Source organism: Balaenoptera ricei, chromosome 1, assembly GCF_028023285.1.
Source record: "Balaenoptera ricei isolate mBalRic1 chromosome 1, mBalRic1.hap2, whole genome shotgun sequence".
Classification (NCBI taxonomy): Eukaryota; Metazoa; Chordata; class Mammalia; order Artiodactyla; family Balaenopteridae; genus Balaenoptera; species Balaenoptera ricei.
The window spans coordinates 57,885,980-57,906,182 of record NC_082639.1 but is presented as its reverse complement, the minus strand read 5'-3'; the positions used below and the strand labels follow the sequence as shown (position 1 = coordinate 57,906,182).

At 34.6% G+C, this 20,203-nt stretch overlaps 2 protein-coding genes across 10 annotated transcripts in view; one reads left to right on the top strand and one right to left on the bottom strand.

Annotated features, from left to right (window-relative positions):
- Window positions 1–1,939, top strand: part of SLC35D1 (solute carrier family 35 member D1) — a 75,374-nt gene extending 73,435 nt beyond the window's left edge. Inside the window, exon 13 of the mRNA XM_059924286.1 lies at window positions 1,246–1,939. Coding sequence (XP_059780269.1) covers window positions 1,246–1,253 — 8 coding nt within the window. The 3' untranslated portion in view covers window positions 1,254–1,939. The remainder of the gene's footprint in view (window positions 1–1,245) is intronic.
- The window catches only part of MIER1 (MIER1 transcriptional regulator), a 55,298-nt gene that overhangs the window by 3,311 nt on the left and 31,784 nt on the right, over window positions 1–20,203 (bottom strand). For 8 of the 9 annotated variants that reach the window (XM_059924272.1, XM_059924228.1, XM_059924234.1 and 5 more), the window contains 6 exons: window positions 18,730–18,802; window positions 12,878–13,029; window positions 11,559–11,640; window positions 10,314–10,408; window positions 7,060–7,187; window positions 2,475–2,614 (listed from right to left, as the gene is read on the bottom strand). In XM_059924272.1, the coding sequence (XP_059780255.1) occupies window positions 2,475–2,614; window positions 7,060–7,187; window positions 10,314–10,408; window positions 11,559–11,640; window positions 12,878–13,029; window positions 18,730–18,802 (670 nt within the window). Of the gene's footprint in view, window positions 1–2,474; window positions 2,615–5,358; window positions 5,538–7,059; window positions 7,188–10,313; window positions 10,409–11,558; window positions 11,641–12,877; window positions 13,030–18,729; window positions 18,803–20,203 lie in introns of those variants that run through there. The other variant, XR_009503486.1, reaches the window with a different exon arrangement.

Sequence of the window (20,203 nt, the reverse complement as noted above, 5' to 3'; positions counted from 1 at the left end):
TAAGAACAGAATTTGGCATATATTAATAGCATGCTGGTATTATACGTGGCAACAAATAAGCAATGGATCCACAGCAGTCTAAATAAGCTGAGTTAAAGCAAAGATATGCATGAATTATTCAGATTCAGCAAAAAGGCCAAAACTTTCTAAAACCATGAAAAAATTATATTCTTTCTTTAGAAGTTTGAGTTTTCTACTGCCATATATAAAAAGCAAGATGACATGACGTTTTCATTCTTAATGTAAATCTACAGGTATTATGCTTTAAGGGTAAAGATCATATGCTATATTTATCTAAACAGATTTAAATAATCTGTCATAATGTTAAATTAATGCTTGCACTGTCCAAGCATACACTTGAAAATGCTAAAAGTAAACACAAATTCCTTTATAATAGATTGAGAAAAGAAAGAGTATAATTACTCTAATGAAGTGACAAAAGGTCATGTTAGAGTTGACTGCAAAATGGAGAAATTTTGCAAATACTTAATGTAAAATATAGAATGTGCCAATGGAGATAATTTAAATTTAATTTTCTGAAAAATATTCACTATAAAGAACGAGAGCCTCAAATACACATTTTGGTCAAATAAAATATACTATTTCCCCAGCTCAAAGGTCATGTATGCTTATGGGATTATGCGCCATATGACAGTGGAGGAGTGATTTTGTCATACTAAGCACAAGAAGCTTGGTGACACTCTCATTAGGTCAAAAAGCACTAGCAGCTTTCAAGACATGAATTAAAAGCCCCTTACAAAGAAAGACAGTTGGGTTGCAAAGTTCCTTCCTTTCCTTGAAAAACCTGGAAATCTTAATTGTACCTGATGTGAATGGCTTCTGGGCTGAGTAATCTGTAAGTAACTTATGAACACTCTTCCCTGGCTAACTGCATGTTATCATCAAATGGTTAAAAAACAAAGAAGGAAAAGAAAGGGAAACAATTTATTTGGTGTTATCAGCAAATAAGAAAAGACAGAAATACAGTAGTCCCTGGCATCTGTAGGGGATTGGTTCCAGGACCCCCTCGGATACCAAAACCCATGGATGCTCAAGTCCCTTATATAAATAAAACAGCATGAAAAATGCGTATGACCCATGCACTTTCAATCATCTCTAGATTACTTATAATACCTAATAAAGTGTAAATGCTATGTAAATAGCTGTCAGCACAGAGCAAATTCAAGTTTTGCTTTTTGGAATTTTCTGGAATTTTTTCTTTCTTCAAATATTTTTGCTATGCAGTTGGTTGAATCTGCAGATGCGGAGCCCACAGATACAGAAGGCTGACTGCTGACTGTACTACCGACCGTCTGCCTCCCTGAGTTTCCACCCCTAGTCCCAAGGTCAGTCTCAGCTTCTTACTCAACTTCAGGATGGATGTGATTGGCATTAGAAATCATGTCAGTGAGCCTTCTTGAATCAGGAAATGGCTGGGCCCTAATATTTGTTTGTTTGGCTTGTTCTTAGAGGGGAAGTAGTGAGGGAATAGAGAGGGGTCATTAAATGAACAAAGTATATTCACCACAGTGTATTAAATGCCAGTGTGAGAGCAAAGATCAGAACAAAGTTCAAAGTCTTCACAGTATTCCTCTTCTAGTTTCTGTCAGGGGGAGGTTAACTCTCCACTGGCCCTCCCCTAAAGCTAAATCAGAAGGCAGGTGGGCAGAGCTTGTCTCTAATTCACCAGTTTCCTCCTAAAAAGGACTGGAGGATTTATTACTTTCTGCTTAGCAAGGGTCTTATTTAAGACTATTTTAATTGAAGTAGAAATCAAGATAATTCTCTGACTAGGTCATACTGATCAGCTCAGTGATCCTTGGTCCACTGTATATTTTAAACAAGAACACTATCTGAATCTCAAACATATTAGTATGCTTTTTGCTTCTCTTTTTCATGGACACAAAAATGAATGTTTCTGTACAATATTAATGCACAAGCTGACACCTGCTTTATCTTTACTCGTCCTTCAAGGTTATTATGTTATCAAGGAGGAAAATATTTTAAAAAGTGCCCTTGTTATCTGCTTCTTTTCATTTATATGCTGAAAGCAGTTTCCTAATAAAGTGTTATAAGCTCTGAAAGTATTTCATAAATATCTGTGTATTTCTGATGTGAAATGGCTGGAGTTTCGGTCTAAGACTTAACAAGAATACTTATATCTAGACATTCCAACCTGATAAGAAAACAGATGCTATTTTCTTAATTTCTTAAAAGAAATGGTCACTGTTGATAGTATACTTTATTAAACATTACTTTTTAGTGGTATCAATGGGAATTCTTTCCAACTGACTTGTACATATTCTGTGTGTTAGTATATATGTATGCTGATACTATGTTTCATCTGGTATTTACAATTATGACTTTAGTTCTGCTTTGGAAGTTTAAGAGACACCAAAACTGAATTTTCCAAGCTACTGAAAGAAAAGTGCCCATCACTATGAAGAAATCTAAGTGTTTCTTTGGTTGCTTACCATTTTGATTACTATTGCTTATAGTGCCATCTTCTTTCTCAGACTGGCTGTTACTACTGTTTGAGGCAGTTGGGGGAGGGGATGGTGCTCGACTAGAAGCAGCACTTTCACTTTCATCTAGAAGACGATCCATGTAATCCCTTAAAATTGAGTAAAATAATAAGACAATTATTTTCTTATATTAAAAACAGCTGAAAATTAAAATTGACTGAGGTTAAATTTAGAAGGCTTTATTAGCAAATATATCCTAATTTTCACTTACATTTATTCCAGTGCCTCATCTATGACACCAGTATCTGAACATTTAAATGGAAAGCTCCTTTAGGTTACATGTTTGTAGGAAAAATATGTAAGTGCCCTACCCTAGCAAACTTTAGAGACCTATAGGAAGTTTTAAAACTTTAAAAACTGTAGGCAAATGATCAGAGGGGCCCAACTAAAATAAGAAAATCTGTAAATGCAGAGACAGGGATGATGTCAACCAGAAGGAGTACAGAAGAATTTCTGAACAGACACAGATTGGCATTGTAAAGCTCGTAAAGACTATTTGATGGCTACGGCAATACCTGAAAGACAAATTAGGACCTAATAATGAATTACCTTCTTGTTGCCTTCTATATTACGTTTCTGCTAGAGCTGAGCTATAATAAACTCACTAAGTTCCTGGGCTTATCTGCCAGCTCTATCTGCCCATATATCGTTAGAGGTGAGCTTACTTCCTTCCCTAAGTCATTCCTGAACTGTATGGCATGGAAAGACATTTGTGGTAAGTGACATTGGGTTGAGGTTAGAAGATCTGAACGAAATACTTCTCTCTCTCAGGTCTAGTGTCTTTACCTATAAAATGCATGTAACCATACATGACCTATCTACCACACAGGGCTGTTGTATAATATATGTGTAGCGAAGTGTTTTATGAACTATGAAGTGCTATTAAGTCACTAGAATAAAGGTCAGCAAACTATGGCCTGTGGGCTGGCCACCTATTTTTGTGGACAGTATTTTACTGGAACACAGCCACATCCATTCACTTACATAGTGTCTATGGCTGCTTTTCACAATAGCAGAGCTAAGTAGTTGCAAGAGAACTTAACGCCTGCAAAAGCCTAAAAGATTTACTCTGTAGCTCTTTACAGAAAAAGTCTGCCAACACCTGTGCTGGAATAGTTCCCTGAAAGCAGGGAGTTAAGTCTGCTTGATCACTGCACCACCAGTGCCTAAGTTGTGCACGGTGCAGAGGAGAAGTGCAATAAAAACCAAAATACCTTATTTATTTTTAAATTCCCTCAGAATAACAGAAATAGTAAGGCAAATCTTATCTTTTAGAATTTCGTGAGCAGGGTAAGCAAGGATGTGGACAAGAAGGAAAGCATGGAAGGGCTTGGGACTTCACTGAAAGTCTGTGCTAACAGTCTAGAACGGACGAGTAACTATAGTTTTAATCTCAAACTACGGGATCACGTTGTAGTTTATATACAGGGACATACATTATAAACGTGTAGTTTATAATATAGGGATGTAGAATCTGACCTCAAGAAGCTTCCAACAGGTTAAGAGTACAAACTAACACATATCAAAGAAACATATATGACCACGAACTACTCAATTTAACATTCTAGGCCTTATTTTCCTCATCTATAAATGGAGGGAATGAAATTTCATGGTCTTTTAAGATCTCTTTGGCTTTATGTCACTCACCATTACAGAACAATTGTGTAACAAATCACACAGAAACAGAATGAGCATGATGAATGCAATGCCAAAGGGACTTCAGAAGCTAAAGCTAACAGAAACAGATGATGCATGAGGAAGAACTGTTGGAAATAAATTTGGCATAGTGGGAATGGGTAATGGAGGATGTTAAAAGCCACGCAAAGGAAGCTAGAACTGACTAGATATCAAAATTATTTTAAATTTCTGAATATAACAATGATATCGTGAAAGACTTATTACTATTATTTCTTAAAGGTTAATGGCATCCAGAATGCTTAAGAAAGGAAGAGTCAGGTAGACCGTACAGGAGGCTGGAGTAGCATTCAAATAGTTCGAGTTACACTGAGTTAATTTTTACTTCGAAAAAAATTATTTGCAAGGCTGTTACAGCAAAATCTCCAATTTGTATATGGCTACCAATTCTTCCAGGTAGGTAGTGAATAGACAGAATCCACAGTAGGATCTTTCAAAGGTCATTTATAGGCAGAAAAGTGGCAATGTGCTTCATTCTGGTGAACAAATGGAAGGTAACAATGTAGCAGAAAAATGAGCAAATAACTTTCAGGATAATCTGCTCTTAACTATGGATTCTGACTAAGGAGGAAAATTTTAAAATTCAGTCCAATTTTTGTCTAAAGGTATTAACTTAATGTTTTGTGTGGTCACTTAAAGTGCAACTATTAATAGAAAGAGAAGGTCCTGGAAGCAAACTAGAAAAATATCTTCATGCCTACAGAAAACCACAATTTCTCCCCATCTGGAATATACAGTCTGGTCATGGCTTCTTATAGGAGATTTAACACAGCTAAAAGGGACGAGACGGAGTAAAAAAATTAGTTTTCAGTTAAAAAAACAAAAAACAAAAAACTTTATAAAAGACCCGGGAGGGGATATAACTGAAGCCTACAAAAACACAGTATTCTTGTCTAGGGGGAAAAGCATTTCTTCACTTCCTACCATAACACCAGGGAACATGCTGTTAACTCTTAAAGCCTGAGAAAACAGAAGATACGGGATTACTTTTAACTGAGACTACTCCACCTACAGAATACTTAAACCTTAAGGAGAATCAAGGTTACAAATGTTAAGTATCTTCAAAAAGTTTTCAGAAGCTACGGAGAGTACGGAGAGATTATTAGAAAAACTAAAATGTTTGGCAGCACATCCCTACCTAACCTGTTGAGCTTGACATCACAGAGGACCAACTAAGCCAGCCCACAACACTTCCCTTGGTGATGCTTTCTGAAAGAGAAAACTGGATGAACCAGGGGTCTGACCCAGCATGGCAATTCTTATGTTCTTACTGCTGATGACGACAGATTGACTGTAGTTCGTGTGTGAACATTATTTCTGAAATGGGTGAAAAAAATGAAAGATGTTACTATTGCTTTTCCCTATAGAATAGCTTGAAAACTGACTATTTTAAGATATACTCTGAAGACTAGATAGTTGTATCTAGTTCTACATCACTGTGCCTCAACACTACCAATAAATACATATTTAACTATAAATTGATAACAGGAAGCAATTATTTAAAATTTGGAATACTGTTATATATAAAATTCTACTCATTATGAGATTTGAACAAGGGGGAATGAGGCACAGAGTCCAATGTCTCATGACTTCCAGGGGCAATCATACCCATTTATTCCCTTTTAGATAATTTTGCTTTGGATTTTAGAGTGTTTGATCCTCCAAGGAAGTGACCAGCAGAGACACCTGTAAATGAACATGACCAAGAAATAGTGCAGCCTAGGAGTTTGAAAAGCACAAGCAAATATGCATATAAGCACATCTTCCAAAGGCAGTTATTTGGCCAGGCTAGAGAACTTTAGTGGTGCATGGTGACCAAAGGAAGTCACAACTTTGCATTATTTTTATTCCATAAACATTAGGGAATACTCAAGGTATTGGCAAAGTTAATTGGTATATGGTAAAGTCAATTCCACCACCACAATTCATCAGCATTTTAGAGCAACTCAAGTGAAATGAAGGGTTCAATACTCTATGTACTATATATTTAAGTAACAAATTGCTAGTGGGAGTAGGAACAGTGTTTCATTCCACAGCTAGACTGAATGAAGCTAAGAGAATTTGGTGCATGGGGAATGGATTAGACATATAAGGCATTTTGCTTAAAAAGAGGATATAATAAACTATACTCCCTCTATCACTGGGCGTTAGCTAAAGGTGCATTACTTACTAAATATTATTTGTTAGAGGAAAAGGTTTCAGAATATTTAGGGAAAGGGAAGTCATCATGCACATGTGCACCTCTCTCTATAAAAAACTTGGTAATAAAAAAGAAAATGCAATTTTACCTGATTTATTATATCCCTATGTCTTTTCCCTTTGATATCATCTATATCCAAATCTGATTTTGGTTCCCAGAATCAAAAATAGATTGGGAAAGGAAAAATATTAATTTCCCTTCCTCTTTAAAGGGCCTCTATTAGGCATATGGCCCTATAAGTTTTAGAAAAGATAGTCTCTTCTATTCTTACTGCTCTCTCTCCGTGTTATTAGATTAAAACTGTATGTGCTTATACTGAATGGAATAGAATTTAACAAAAACATGCCTTCACAGCTGTTCTGATCCATTTCCTCTCAGGAATACTACTGAAAACATACACTCTTAACATTCGCTTTGATAAATTTGCTGTCTCAAATAAGATGAACTGTAGTTTACAATGTATTTATAAGACACTGAAAAGTCTAAATGCCCTATGAAGATGTCAGTAAATGGATAAATTGAAACTAATGTAAACTTTTATCCTATTAAGAGAAAGAAGATTCTAAAAATTACAATTTTCTCAAGAAAAATTTAGAAAAGCTTAGCAAAAATATGACTCAAAAGAAAAAATAGACTCACGTGACACCAGGATGAAGATTATATTTCTTTTTTCCAAATCGCGTTTGCTGAGCAAAGAAATCGTAACGTTCAGATTTTTTCCACATATAATAGAATGCTACACATTCACCAACTGACCTTGTTCGAACCTACAAGAAACAAATACTTGTTTTTAACAAGTATCTCCTCCTTAAAGGAGTTATCTCATGAAAAATACTTGAATTTTGAAAACAAATTTAGCTGGTCTTTAAGTAATACATAATACCACTAATAAAATACAACACTGTAGCAGCCGTGTTAAAAATTACTCTTTCTAAACTCCGATTAAGAAAAATAATACACTGGCAACAGGTCTTCAGATATTTAGCATTATGCTTTTTTTTTTAACCTTTTAATTGTTTTTTTAACATCTTTATTGGAATATAGTTGCTTTACAACGCTGTGTTAGTTTCTCCTGTATAACTAAGTGAATCGGCTATATGTATCCATAGATCCCCATATCTCCTCCCTCTTGTGTCTCCCTCCCGCCCTCCCTATCCCACCCCTCTAGGTGGTCACAAAGCACGGAGCTGATCTCCCAGTGCTATGCAGCTGCTTCCCACGAGCTATCTATTTTACATTTGGTAGTGTATATATGTCAATAGCATTATGCTTTTAAAGAGACTATCATATGTTCATTTACTATAAAAATAAATACCCCTTTATTGAAAATGTCTGGAAGTGGCATTTGAATTAAAATTAATGTTATAAACAATTTGCAAATACTTTTACTCACAGAACGCCTAGGGAGACTGCCTTTAAATTCCCATTTAAAGGATTCTCTTACTAATCCCAACACTGATCCAGACTCAGTTACTTACTTTCTAGAAAGGCTGAAAGTATTCCCCAGTGAGTTAAAAGCTATTATAGTAATGCTAATACTCTGTTTACTAAATTACTCCAGTGGCTTACTGTGCTATACTTATTTGGGCAACTGAATGGCTCCCTTTACTAATACTAAACATATGAGATTGGCAACTGATGTTGACAAAAATTCCCTTTTTTGCTACTTTGCTTAGAGAGCTGGTAGGGTTGATGCATATAAAATACTGGGAGTTAAAAAGGAAAAAAGGTATCTGAATGAGTGTTTGGGATGCAAGACAATATGCTTTAACTCATAAATTTCTGATTCTGAAGAAGGTATCTGGTGGGACTGACTGCACCTAAGGTCAATTTTATGACATCCTTATTTTGTTATGCGACATATATTTTTCTTTCTGCCCCTCTGACTGCACTTTATGACTCTGGCCCATGTTGCTTTAAGACAAAGCTATCAGGGCTTTAAAAACAAAAACTAAAAACCCAGTCATCTTCTCAAGCTGTTTTTTGCCTCCTTTTTAGAATCTTATTTCTAGTAGACAATTGTCAAGTCAACTGTATGTTACTGAAAGCAAAAATTACAAACACATTTTGTGGCATGCAAAGTTAACATTATTATGAAAAATCCTCAATTAAGTAATTGTACATAATACAACCTACGATTAAGATCCAAACTTCAATTCCAAGTGTAAAAACAAAGCCTTAATGTTTTCACTGGACTTCAATGTCTTCTCCTTCTTAAGAATTATTGTCCTCCCTTTGTTCACTGGAACAACTAGTGTACTAGGTATAGGTCAGATGACTTCTGTAACACTGAAATATCACCATCCCAAATATTTATAAAGAAATCAAGGTCTTATTTTCAATATTATGTTAAGACTTTTTTTGGCTAATAGTTTTAAGTCACCTAGTAAGTTCTTATTCCTTAAAAAAGGACTGCTCCTGCCAGTTACATCAGCCAGTTACATCATCCCAAGGGTCCCTCCACAGATAATCCAGCATGGTTTGGTCAATAGTGTTCGAATTCAAGCAGGAATGCTAGAAAACTCTTTCCCAAAACGTTGTCCCTTTCAACCATGAGACAATTTGTTTTTTTTAAAATCAGAAACATGCATGGCCATTACATGAAACAGTCATTAGCATAATACACTCCTTTCATAGAGTATTCACTATATTGGAAATTATCAGATGATTTGGATACACCACCTTAATGTCGGATACAACATTAAGATGATTTAGATACACCTTTCACATCAATGCTAAGACTCAAAATTTCTCTCTTATTTATTATGTCTGATGTCAAATACCAAAATTCAACAAAATAATCAAGAATAAACTAAAGAACAAGAAAATTGAGAAAAATGAACTCACAGGATTTGTAAGCAACTATTTTATTTATGGAACATAAAATAGATACTGTTAAATATGTGTTGAAACAATCAAGTGAATACCATCGGATCACATCCAGAGGTATAAAAAAGGAGAATGTGATGACAGACTATTTGAGCCTCAGAAGCAAGCCCACGTAAGCCCAGATACTTTCAGCATCATCCTAGATAAGCCATCACATATCTTACAAACCATCTTTAAGGAAACATGTAAAGCCAAGCTCCTTGTCATTTATATTTGCTAAAAATGTGATATTTATAAACCTAGAAATTACTTAATTTCCTATATTTACTTTCTGAGATTTTACTTTTGCCTGTCCTAATTTCCCCTAGGAACACATTTTTCTATTCTCTATAATTGTGTAGTTACTATTAAAAATCTTACCTGATTTCAGTTTAAGAGAATTAAACCTAAAAATAAATTTGCAAGTACTTATGAAGGTTTTTTGGGTATACATTGACACTGTATGATTGATATTATCCATATGGCATGATAAATTATGCTAAATTGTCAAATTATAAAATTATATAATGTATAATAAAGCTGACTTATTGAGATATTCTTCTGGAAAATTAAATCTTAATTAAAACCAAATTAAGTATTAAGTATCTGATTTTAGACCACTTAGGACTTAAGCAAATGTAAAAAACATTTTAAAATTATAAATAATGTCATGGTAAAAATGCTTTAAAGTTTCCAAGTAAGACCCTCCTAAAAAAAATCTGTAACAAGTTTGTGGAAAATAGCTTTAAGTAATTACAGTGTATACACACATCCCATCCAGAAGCAGATGAACATATTTATAAACGTCTAATTCTTAAAGGCTTCCAATATCATACACTGAGAACAGTCACTTGGCAAATACATGCCAGGAAGTCTAGGCATGCTTATTATAATTTTCTAAATACCAGTGTATTAAAATATTCATTATTGAACCTTTAACATTAGAAAACATAATAGAAGATTTAATATAATCTAGGTTAGCTAAATTTCTTTTAATAAAAGAGACAACATATATCATCACTTACTTTATTAGCCTGAATCAAATGGAAGTCCTTTCCATAGGCCTTCAACCCTTGTTCAAAATTTCTACACTCTTCCTCTGTCCAAACAGATAATTCCTCTGACAAAATTGGGGGGCGGGGGAAGGAGGGGAAACTGTTAAGCAATATTCTCCCAAATGCTGCATATAACAAACAAAGTTGTAAATAAAAATGTAACTTTCTGGTAACAATGAGGGAAGTATTTTACTCCTGAGTTCTATTATTGATGGCTGAAAAAGATAGTGACAAAAACTCCTTATTTAATAATGGATGATTTAGTCCCTGACTCTCCAACCTCAACTTATGCCATTTCCCCTTTATTCTTTATGATCCAACTAAACCAGCTACCTTTCAATTCCTTAAATTCATTATGTTCTTTCTTACTTTAGAGACTTTGTGCATGCTCTTCCCTTTGTCTAGAGTTATTTCCTGCCTCTTACCTCAACCCCCTTTCACCTAGCTATTTACAGCCCAGTAAAAATATCAATTTGTTCTAGAAGCTTTCTTTAACAGCCTCACTCTTTCCCCCAACTAGGTTAAGTCCCACTGCAATAAGTTTGGATTGCGCCCTCTAATTCTCCTTGGAAGAACTCGTAACTATTTTTCAGCTTCCCTACTACCTAAGCTCTAAGCACCGTGATGTCAGGGACCTAGTTTATAGTTATGTCCCCACGATTTAGTAGGCCCTCCAATTCTGTTGAATGAATGATCTTTCATTTGTTACATAATGATATATAAACAGTACTCTTAGTGAAGTGGGGTGGGAGCCAGTTTGGAGTAAAAAAGTGAAAAACCTGGATTTTAGTTTTGGCTTCATTATTTATGAATTATGCTTGCCTCAGCTAAGAGACCTCAGTTCTCATCAGTTTTAAAGTGAAGCTAACGTCTTTCGCCTTACTTAGCGCACAGGATCATTACCAAGATCAAATAGGAAAATGTTTATAAAAATGCCTTGAAATTGAAAGGCATTATATATTTTTATTTAAATGGCCTTATTTTCCCACAAAGGAAGGGCCAATATTAACCCCATTCCCCATAATGCCTTGTGTAACACTTGTGTTATATACAAGTTATTTAACAAGTTATAATAAGTTGTTATCCAGCAAATATTTACTGAATTCAGAGATTAGTATTATTAAATTTAGGATATACCTAGGTAAACTGAAAAGCTTAAATTTTAAATTTCTGCTATATCATGAAAACAAATAAAAAATTAGTATTTATGCTTACCTCTAGCTGCTTTTACATTAAATCTTAATCTTCTTAATGCTTCTTCTGTATCAAAATTGCATTTAACTAATTCATATAATGCCTAGAAAAATAAAAGGCTTCAGTATGTAACCTGGACTATGAACAATTCAAGGGTACAGTTTCTTAAGAGAGTAAAGTCTTTTCCAGAATCCAGTGTTTTCATCCTTTCTGGAGGACAAATAATTCTAGTAAATGCAACATAAAGAACACTAAAGAAAAACAAACATAATTCATTCCTGATAATTAACTGCCTCTGAATATGTAGAAGATAATGGATAAGCAAATACTCTACTGGTGGCCATGGTACTCTAGGAATTTATAAATAAAAAGAAATCATTTTATAATAATCACAAGTCCCTTCTTTTTGGTTTTTTGGGGTTCCTCTTCAAAGACAATTTAAAACAAATCAGAAAAGAAAAACACTGGTGAAAAAGGCAAAAAAGTATATAATGCTGCTATTAGGTTCATGGTAGGCACTGTTCTATTATATACAGAATAACATTATCCCAGACAGGTATTCCCAACTTGATGATATCCACAGATTCTATGGGATATGCAAAGGAAGTTCAGAAAGCCTAATAAAAAAATATATACAGGCAAAATAAAATATCAAAATTTTAATTTGAGCTGAAGTCATACCAATGAGTGTCTCAATACTACATATCTTATGCTGATTATAAACCCGAGACTCCCTGTTGATGACATTACAGATCTTCCTCTACTTACAGTGGGTCCCAAAAAACACATCCTAAGTTGAAAATACTGTAAGCTGAAAATGCATTTAATACACCTAACCTACTGAACACCATCACTTAGCCTAGCCTACCTTAAATGTGCTCAGAACACTTACATCAGCTTACAGCTGGGCAAAATCATCTAACACAAAGCCTATTTTATAACAAAGTGTTGAATATCTCATGTAATTTACTGAATACTGCACTGAAAGTGAAAAAGAGAATGGTTGTATGGGTACAGAATGGTTGTATCAGTTGTTTACCCTCATGATCACGTGGCTGACCGGGAGGTGTGGCTCTCTTCCACTGCCCAGCATCACAAGAGATATTCAACACTAGCCTGGGCAAAGATCAGAATTCGAAGTATGCTTTCTATTGAACGAATACTGCTTTCATACAATTATAGAGTCACAAAATTTTAAGCTGAACCTTCGTTAAGTCAGGGACCATCTGTAAAGGAATTTTGGTGGATAGAATAGCACTAAATGTGACAGCACTTAAACTTATAAATGTATGTGGTTAATATACTTTGGGAATATTGTAAGTTATTTCTTATTCATGTACCTGTTCATTGTCTTTTATGTGAGATCCTTCAGGAATTGCTTCTACACCTTTCTCATCACCTGTCCTTCTAGATGCATCCTTAAGAAATACAATCACTTTGTCTTCCGGTAAGTACTCAGGGTCCCACAGGAGCTGATCATCATTTTCATATACTAAATTAGTAAAATATAATGTTAAAAATAATGCCAAAAATTGATAGAGTTTGTGTTAAAACATATCACTGAACAAATAACCCATACTTAGAGCCAAAATGTTGAGAACTGAGTAACACTGCTTATTTCTTGGTGGTAGGATTTGGGACAATTTTTTCTTACATCTTTGTACTTTTCCATGATGCTTGAAAATATATTGTCATAAGCATAAATCATTTTCATAAAACAAGTCATTACTTTTTTTAAAAAAGCATTTAGGTTTCATCAGAATTTCCATTATAATAAGATTGAAGCCCCAATTTCATCAAAATTTTAAAAATGAAAGAATGGAGGAGAAACTAAGATGAGAGCCTTGTGGAATCCTTAACGACAGGAAGATGAAAACACAGACAAAATTAAGAAGGAACAGTCACAAGACAGAAGAAATATCAAAAGTGTGGCACCACAGCAGCAAGGGGAAGAAAATGTTTCAGAGAGTAATAGATTGGTTAAATGCTGTTAAACAAGCAGGATGAAAATTGAAAAGGTGCACTGGATTTACTAACAAGGAGGGGAATGTTTCAAGAACTGTTTCTGTGCAGAGATGGAAGCCAAAGCCATACTGGAGAGGAATGAAGAGGAAATGGAAGGTGAAGAAATAAAGTAGAAAACTCTCCTGAAAAGTTCCATGGTGAGGGAGGAGACAGAGCAGTACAGTAGCTAGAGAGGAAGCATAGCTGAAGAAAGTTTTTGGTTTTGCTTGTTTGTTGGTTTTTAAAGGCATGAGACATAATCACTTAAATGCCAGTAGAAAGGAGCCAGCTGGACAAAGACTCTGAATTTAAGAGACAAAGTACAGCTGACAGTGTCAAACTTCCTTGTGTTATGAAAAGGAATTAACAGCTAACAAAGGTACATCTCCTACATACCAGGTACTATGTTAAGTGTTTTCATATAAATTACCTTGTCCCCACCCACTCCCCTGCCACTACACACATACACTTTAAATTTTTCCTTAGTAATAAACCTTATTCCTTTTCTAACCTGTTGGTACAATCCTAGTAAAACTCCAAACTGTAAATACAATAAAACTCCCACGATAAAGTGAATTTGGATATACTGCTATTGATTTCTGGTCTGCGCTCAGCCTTTATTTGCCAAAGGGAGCATACCAGAGTTCTTATATTCTTGGAGTGGGAGTGGGAGACGGACAATGCCTTACAAGGAAACCCTGATTCAGGAAGAAGACAACGGAGGGTGGATCCCTGAGTCCCCAGTATTCTCCCAGTTAGATACCCCATGTTGAGCCTATGAAACAAGCACAAACTACCTGAGAGATACTTCTGGAATCAATCTGGAAGTCCCAAGTCACAGGACACAGAGATATGCTTATTTAAACTGAGTACACAAACATCACCAGATGGCGCCAAATGACAAGCCAGGTTCCTAGAACTGTGACTAGCAGCCAGATAGGCTAACCCTGAGAATATGATACTTCATTTAATGCATATACTAAAAATGACAATGAGGTGAGAACAATTAGCATTCTCAGAGAATAAACCATACTGCCTTAACTGGTTCCAGAAACAGACCAAATTACTTTCCAGTTAAGTTTACACTCTAAATATGACTTTTGACTATGATCTAAATAAAAAAGGCAACACAGTTGATATTTATTAAATATCTACTATAGAATGACTAAACGCCAAGAGATCAGAAATTCAGGAAGAACACCATTATGATAAAACACACGAAAATACAGAGGAAAAATAATCTCTATAAATATGACATGAACCTCTATAAATATGACAGCAACAGAAGGAAAAAAGTCTTTTCAAGTTTCATGAACATGCTGGATTTTGAAAGATCACAATCACTGAATTGTAACAGCATCTTCTGAAACTATTTCATTCTAATGAATTACCAAGCCTAAATATTAGAACTTTTAAAAAGCAACCATAAATATATCCACCTTATACTACTGAAAGATACAATTTACAAATGATTATAAATAAATGAAAGAGTCTCAGAAGGCAAGAGCTCACCTAGTATATTAACACAGGTTGTTAACTGGGGAAGTGCTTTTTATGGTATTTTAAGTAATCAAAGTAAGTGTGTCAGATAAGCAAAAACGAGTTCAAAATAATTTAACAAAGTTCATTATATGTGTGTTGGGGGTGGGAATGGAGATGACAAATGTAGAAAACTGAGAAACTACCACCACAAAATCAAAAACTTCTGCAATCTGGGAAATTCCTAGTGAATAAGAATAAACGTGAATAAATAAATGAAGATATTTATACACCTCCAGTTTCTGTTAAAAAAAAAGGTGTCATTCCATTTTCAATGCCCAAGTAAAAATTCTACCTAATCAATATATTATGAGAATGAAAATGCTGAAACATAATCAGCAAGGTGTAATAATGTGGTTTATAATAGTGATTTCCACATTCTTAAAAGGTCGCACTGTGATTAATGACATGAATTTTAAGTTGTCTCGCTGAGCTTTTCCTATGTGTAGATTAACTGAACTGCCTGTTTCAACAGTATTATTGTTATCAACTAAGGGTAATACATGTGTTCATTTTTCAGTAAGCAACTTAAGAATCAATAATTCGTCTAATGTTCATTAGAAACAACAATTCACCTGGTCCTTTGCTAATCACTGCTTCATAATTCCTAGCCAACGTTTACTTACTCTAAAATTTACGTCATGCAAGCATGAAAATCTGAGAATACCTTATTCCTTTCTCTTGACTTTTTTTCCTAAGTAGTTCATCTAATTCTCAGCTAATCTAGTAAAGGGTTCTCAATCTCAGCACTACTGACACCTCTGGCCAGATACTTCTTAGTTTGGGGAAAGGGGTCCTGTGCATTGTAAGATGTTTACCAAGTATTCTAATTATTTAGTATTATCACGAAGCTGCAGCGTTTACTCAGTTTTTAGTACATGGGAGAAACAAAACACCCATGTAACTTTAAAAATCATGTTTTTCATATGCCCAGCACTTTTTTGGGAATTAAACCCTTTTCATACAGTCTGAGCAGGGCTGACACTGCTCCCTGGAGCCCCAAGAGATAAACGAGCCAGGGCAAGCCTGAGTACGCACTCATCTCTTGGCTCACAGTAATTACTTCTGGTTGGGTAAGACTCAAGCTGAGTCAATAGAGGCTCGCTCTAGGACCTTTGCTGGAGCAAAGGGGGATGCGGAAGTTCTCATTTTTCCTGGTTCCTGGCTAGAATAGTGAGAAGTATAAGTCATGAGCTCCCAGTAGCCATCCTAGCTTGTCTGACAATAAAGGAAAGAGGGGGAGGAGAGACACCTGATATCATAAAAATCCCGAATCCAGTTTTATTTGAAGCCAGACTAGCCAGAACTTCCCAGTAAAGCAAACAGGTAAATTCTTTTTTGCTAAAGCTGACTGAACTCAGTTTTTGTCACCTGCAAGCAAAAGAGCATAAATTTATACTTTCTGAAAATCTGAATAATAAAACCTAAACATAAGGGTAAGAGTAATCACCTTTTGGATATTAATGCCGCTTACTGACCATTTTCTATATGCCAAACACTATGCCGCTAAGCACTACACATAAAAACATCACATGTAAATCCTCGCAACGAGCTTCATAAATAAATAGGTGATTGCTATTTTACAGACGAGAAAAAAGTAGTAGTTAAGTAACACGTCCATGGCCAAATGCCTAGATACTGATTCAAGTTTACTGACTCCACATACGTTCTGTTTACACTATCTGCACCCACCTAATAACTCAGCTACCAAATGTTTACAAAGTCTTACGTGAAAAGGATCTCCCAAGGTATTAAGGATACAAAGATGAATAAACAAATGATTATAATACACTCATTGAGTATAAATGATCATTTACATACATTTAAGAGAAAAAGTTAATGTCTCTTTAGGATACTCAGTAATAGGGTTTCCTTTTAGCAATGAAAAATTCTAATCCAACTGCTGAATAATCCCTTACAGTTCAGATGTCAAGATATCTTAAGTTTTGTGGCACTGTTATCAAAATCACCCAAACCAAATGCTCTCCCTTTTGAATGTGATCACCAAACTGATGAAAAATACCCTGTGAAACTTTCACTGTAAGGAAAAAAGGCACTAATCAGCACTATCCCTTTGACAGTTTTATTTCTAACAGTGTGGTTTACCTAATAGTTTTACAAGAATTTGGTCTGTGTGCACAGGTTAACCTAAGTGGAGACGAATTCTTGATATCATGACCAAAGTTTGAATTCCTAGAACTACAAAGATGAGGAAAGGGCCTGAACCATAGTGACTCCTCTAAGGCAGTAACCCTGGTAAATGCATCTGATCCTCATACGATATAACACGCTTAAATTTCTCAAAGTGAGAAAGCTTCATAAACCACAGCTTTTCTGGAAAAAAAAGAAAGAAAAAAATATATATATATACACACACATAAAATTGCTTTCTAAAATGTTAAAATGGAAAACAGTAAATCAAAATTGGAGATTGTGATCACTTATTCACTGTGATATCTGACAATGCAAACATATTAAAATAAAAGATAAACATATTAAGAGATAATTAAAACCATCTTTAGCCATAATATTAACTTGCCACATATAAAAAAATACAAAAGCCAATGGATCATTCATTTTTGCACACAATTACAATGTATTCACAAACACTGTGCACAGAATTTCAATATACAACAAGGTCACTCCATATTGATACCTTTAACATTCCTGTATGTTGCAGAAATTAACTTGAAAGCTATTACTGTTGTGTTAAAACATTTCTACTGTCACTAGAATTTACTAGCCTGTGGTGCTCCCTTAACTGCTTCTGATCTGCTGCTTTGCCCTGAAAGCAGGTGCATACTTAGAATATAAATTAAGTTTTTGGAGGGAATGCTAAAAAAGAAAACAAACAAGACGACTTCTACAACTCCCAAAGGCTCTGCATATGTAAGGTGAAGTGTGGAAAAAGAAAACTGAAATAAAGAATGATGAAAGAGTTCTAGCATTGAGTGATGTCACACTGCACATGAAAACTCATTAAACGTGCGCGCGTGCACACACACACACTCTCTCATTCTGGAACTCTCCCAAAGTGGATAATCTGAAATAGACTTAAAAAAAAATCTTCAAGTATTCTGTTTTTGTTAAGTATTTATTATTTGTGGCTTACCTTAGCACTTTTAGACAAAATAATGAAAAAAACCATGTAAAATTTAAGTATACAAGTTGTTTTTCCAAAGTATTTTAAATACGCAAACATCAAAATACTCAATTTTAGTAATATTAAAAGTTTCAGAAGCAAATTAACTTTTTATATCAGCTGTTTACTTGTTTTTTTTTAAACCTGTCCAACAGCTTCCACTGAAACAAAATAACCTTTTAAAATATAAATCATAAAGGTTATAAAAGGGCATATTTTTCAGAGTACTTAAAATATGAAAAAAAATTAAAAGTTGGAATGTTTTAAGTCATCTAATAATCTAATACTAAAGAAGCATTCACTTTTCTTTCTTTCTTTTTTGGCTAGACTTCTATGGACAGAAGTGGAGAAACAGAAAACGTATTTCTTACAGATACTGGTGCAGAGGTCTTCTTTCATAAATCAGTGGAGTAACAAACTGTCATGTTCTTATCCCATTATAAAAACAGTTCATCAATTCAAAAGCATGAATTCAGCTATAAATTAGTAAATTTACTAATAACTCACCTTTTTCATTTTCTTTGTATCTACAAATGCCAACTGGAATCTCTGCTTGAAACATGGAGCCCACCATAATCTCCTATTTTAAAAATAACATAAAACATGAATAAGATCTAGTAACACAGATTTTATATCCATTTTCTAGATTTACCTTCTTGGGTTAACTGTTCTGGTTTCTGTCATAAAACACAGTCACAACCAATTAACCATCTCAGGGGAGTACTGTGAGGATGCATGAATTAATGATAGATAAGACCTTGGATATGACTGGATGAAAATATTAGTAATAATAATGGGGTGAAATGGATACAAACTTTACTTCAAAATATGGAGGAAAAGAAATAAAAATGAATTCTTATAATTCAATTATAAGATAACTCTGAAAAGCAGAAAGTCAAGTTAAAGTATTTTCAGAGCATCCCACTCTAAGCCACGGTCTCTGAATCAGCGGCATCAGCATCACCAAATGCAAATACTCAGGTCTTACACCAGACCTACTGAACCAGAAACTATGAGGATGGGATTCGGCAATTTAAGTGTTTTAACAAGCTGTCCAGGTGATTCTGACACACACTGAAGTCTGAGAACCAGAGCTTTCAGGTAAAGGAAATAACGAAAGGGTTTGTATAAAGCTCGGTAGAGGCCAAACGAATGAAACTCCAAACCCACTGGACAGGTAATTAGTGCCTAACTTTCATTAAAACAATACAAGATGAAATTGTAACTTCTCCCAAATGTAATTAAATCTTATTTTAGGAAATCTGGTAATCAATCTATATAGTCAAAACACAGATTAGGGGAAACTGGCTGTTCAGAAAGACAATTAGAAATCACCACTGATGAGATTTTACAAGACATAGGGACCAAGATTAATTACATGGGCCCTCTTTTGTCTGTGGCTAAATGTTAATAATACAGTTACTACATTTTCAGAATGAAGACTTATGCAGGAAAGGTACAAAATCATGGTCTAGTAAGTTTAAATAACTCTTGGGATTTGAAAAGTTTCTCTCTCCTGTTATTGTTTCCCACTTTCGTTAGAATTTCATTTTATCTAGTACAACTTCAAAGACATGTTCTGTGTAATAAATTTATTGCTGCACCTGTACAGGAAAACCAGTTAGTTTTCTAAAAATACCACATTCACATTTTCTCTACTCATATATAGGAATTTTCTTTATGTCTTTCACTATAAAAAAGATTACTCTATTGTCACTTCTTGTGGCTCTTAACTTTACTCACCTATGCCTATCAGAGAATAAATAGTCAAGTTATCAACCCTGGCTAGGGCGCTTCTAAAATATAGATGTCTGGATCCATTCCAGACCAATTAAACTAGAATCTCTGGATGAAAGCCATGGTAATCAGTATTTAAAAGTTCTTTAAGTGATTCTAACATGAAGCCAGGGTTGATAACTTCTCGACTGGTATAAAGATAAGACACTTCCTTTTTCCTATTGAGTTCAGATAACTTATTTTC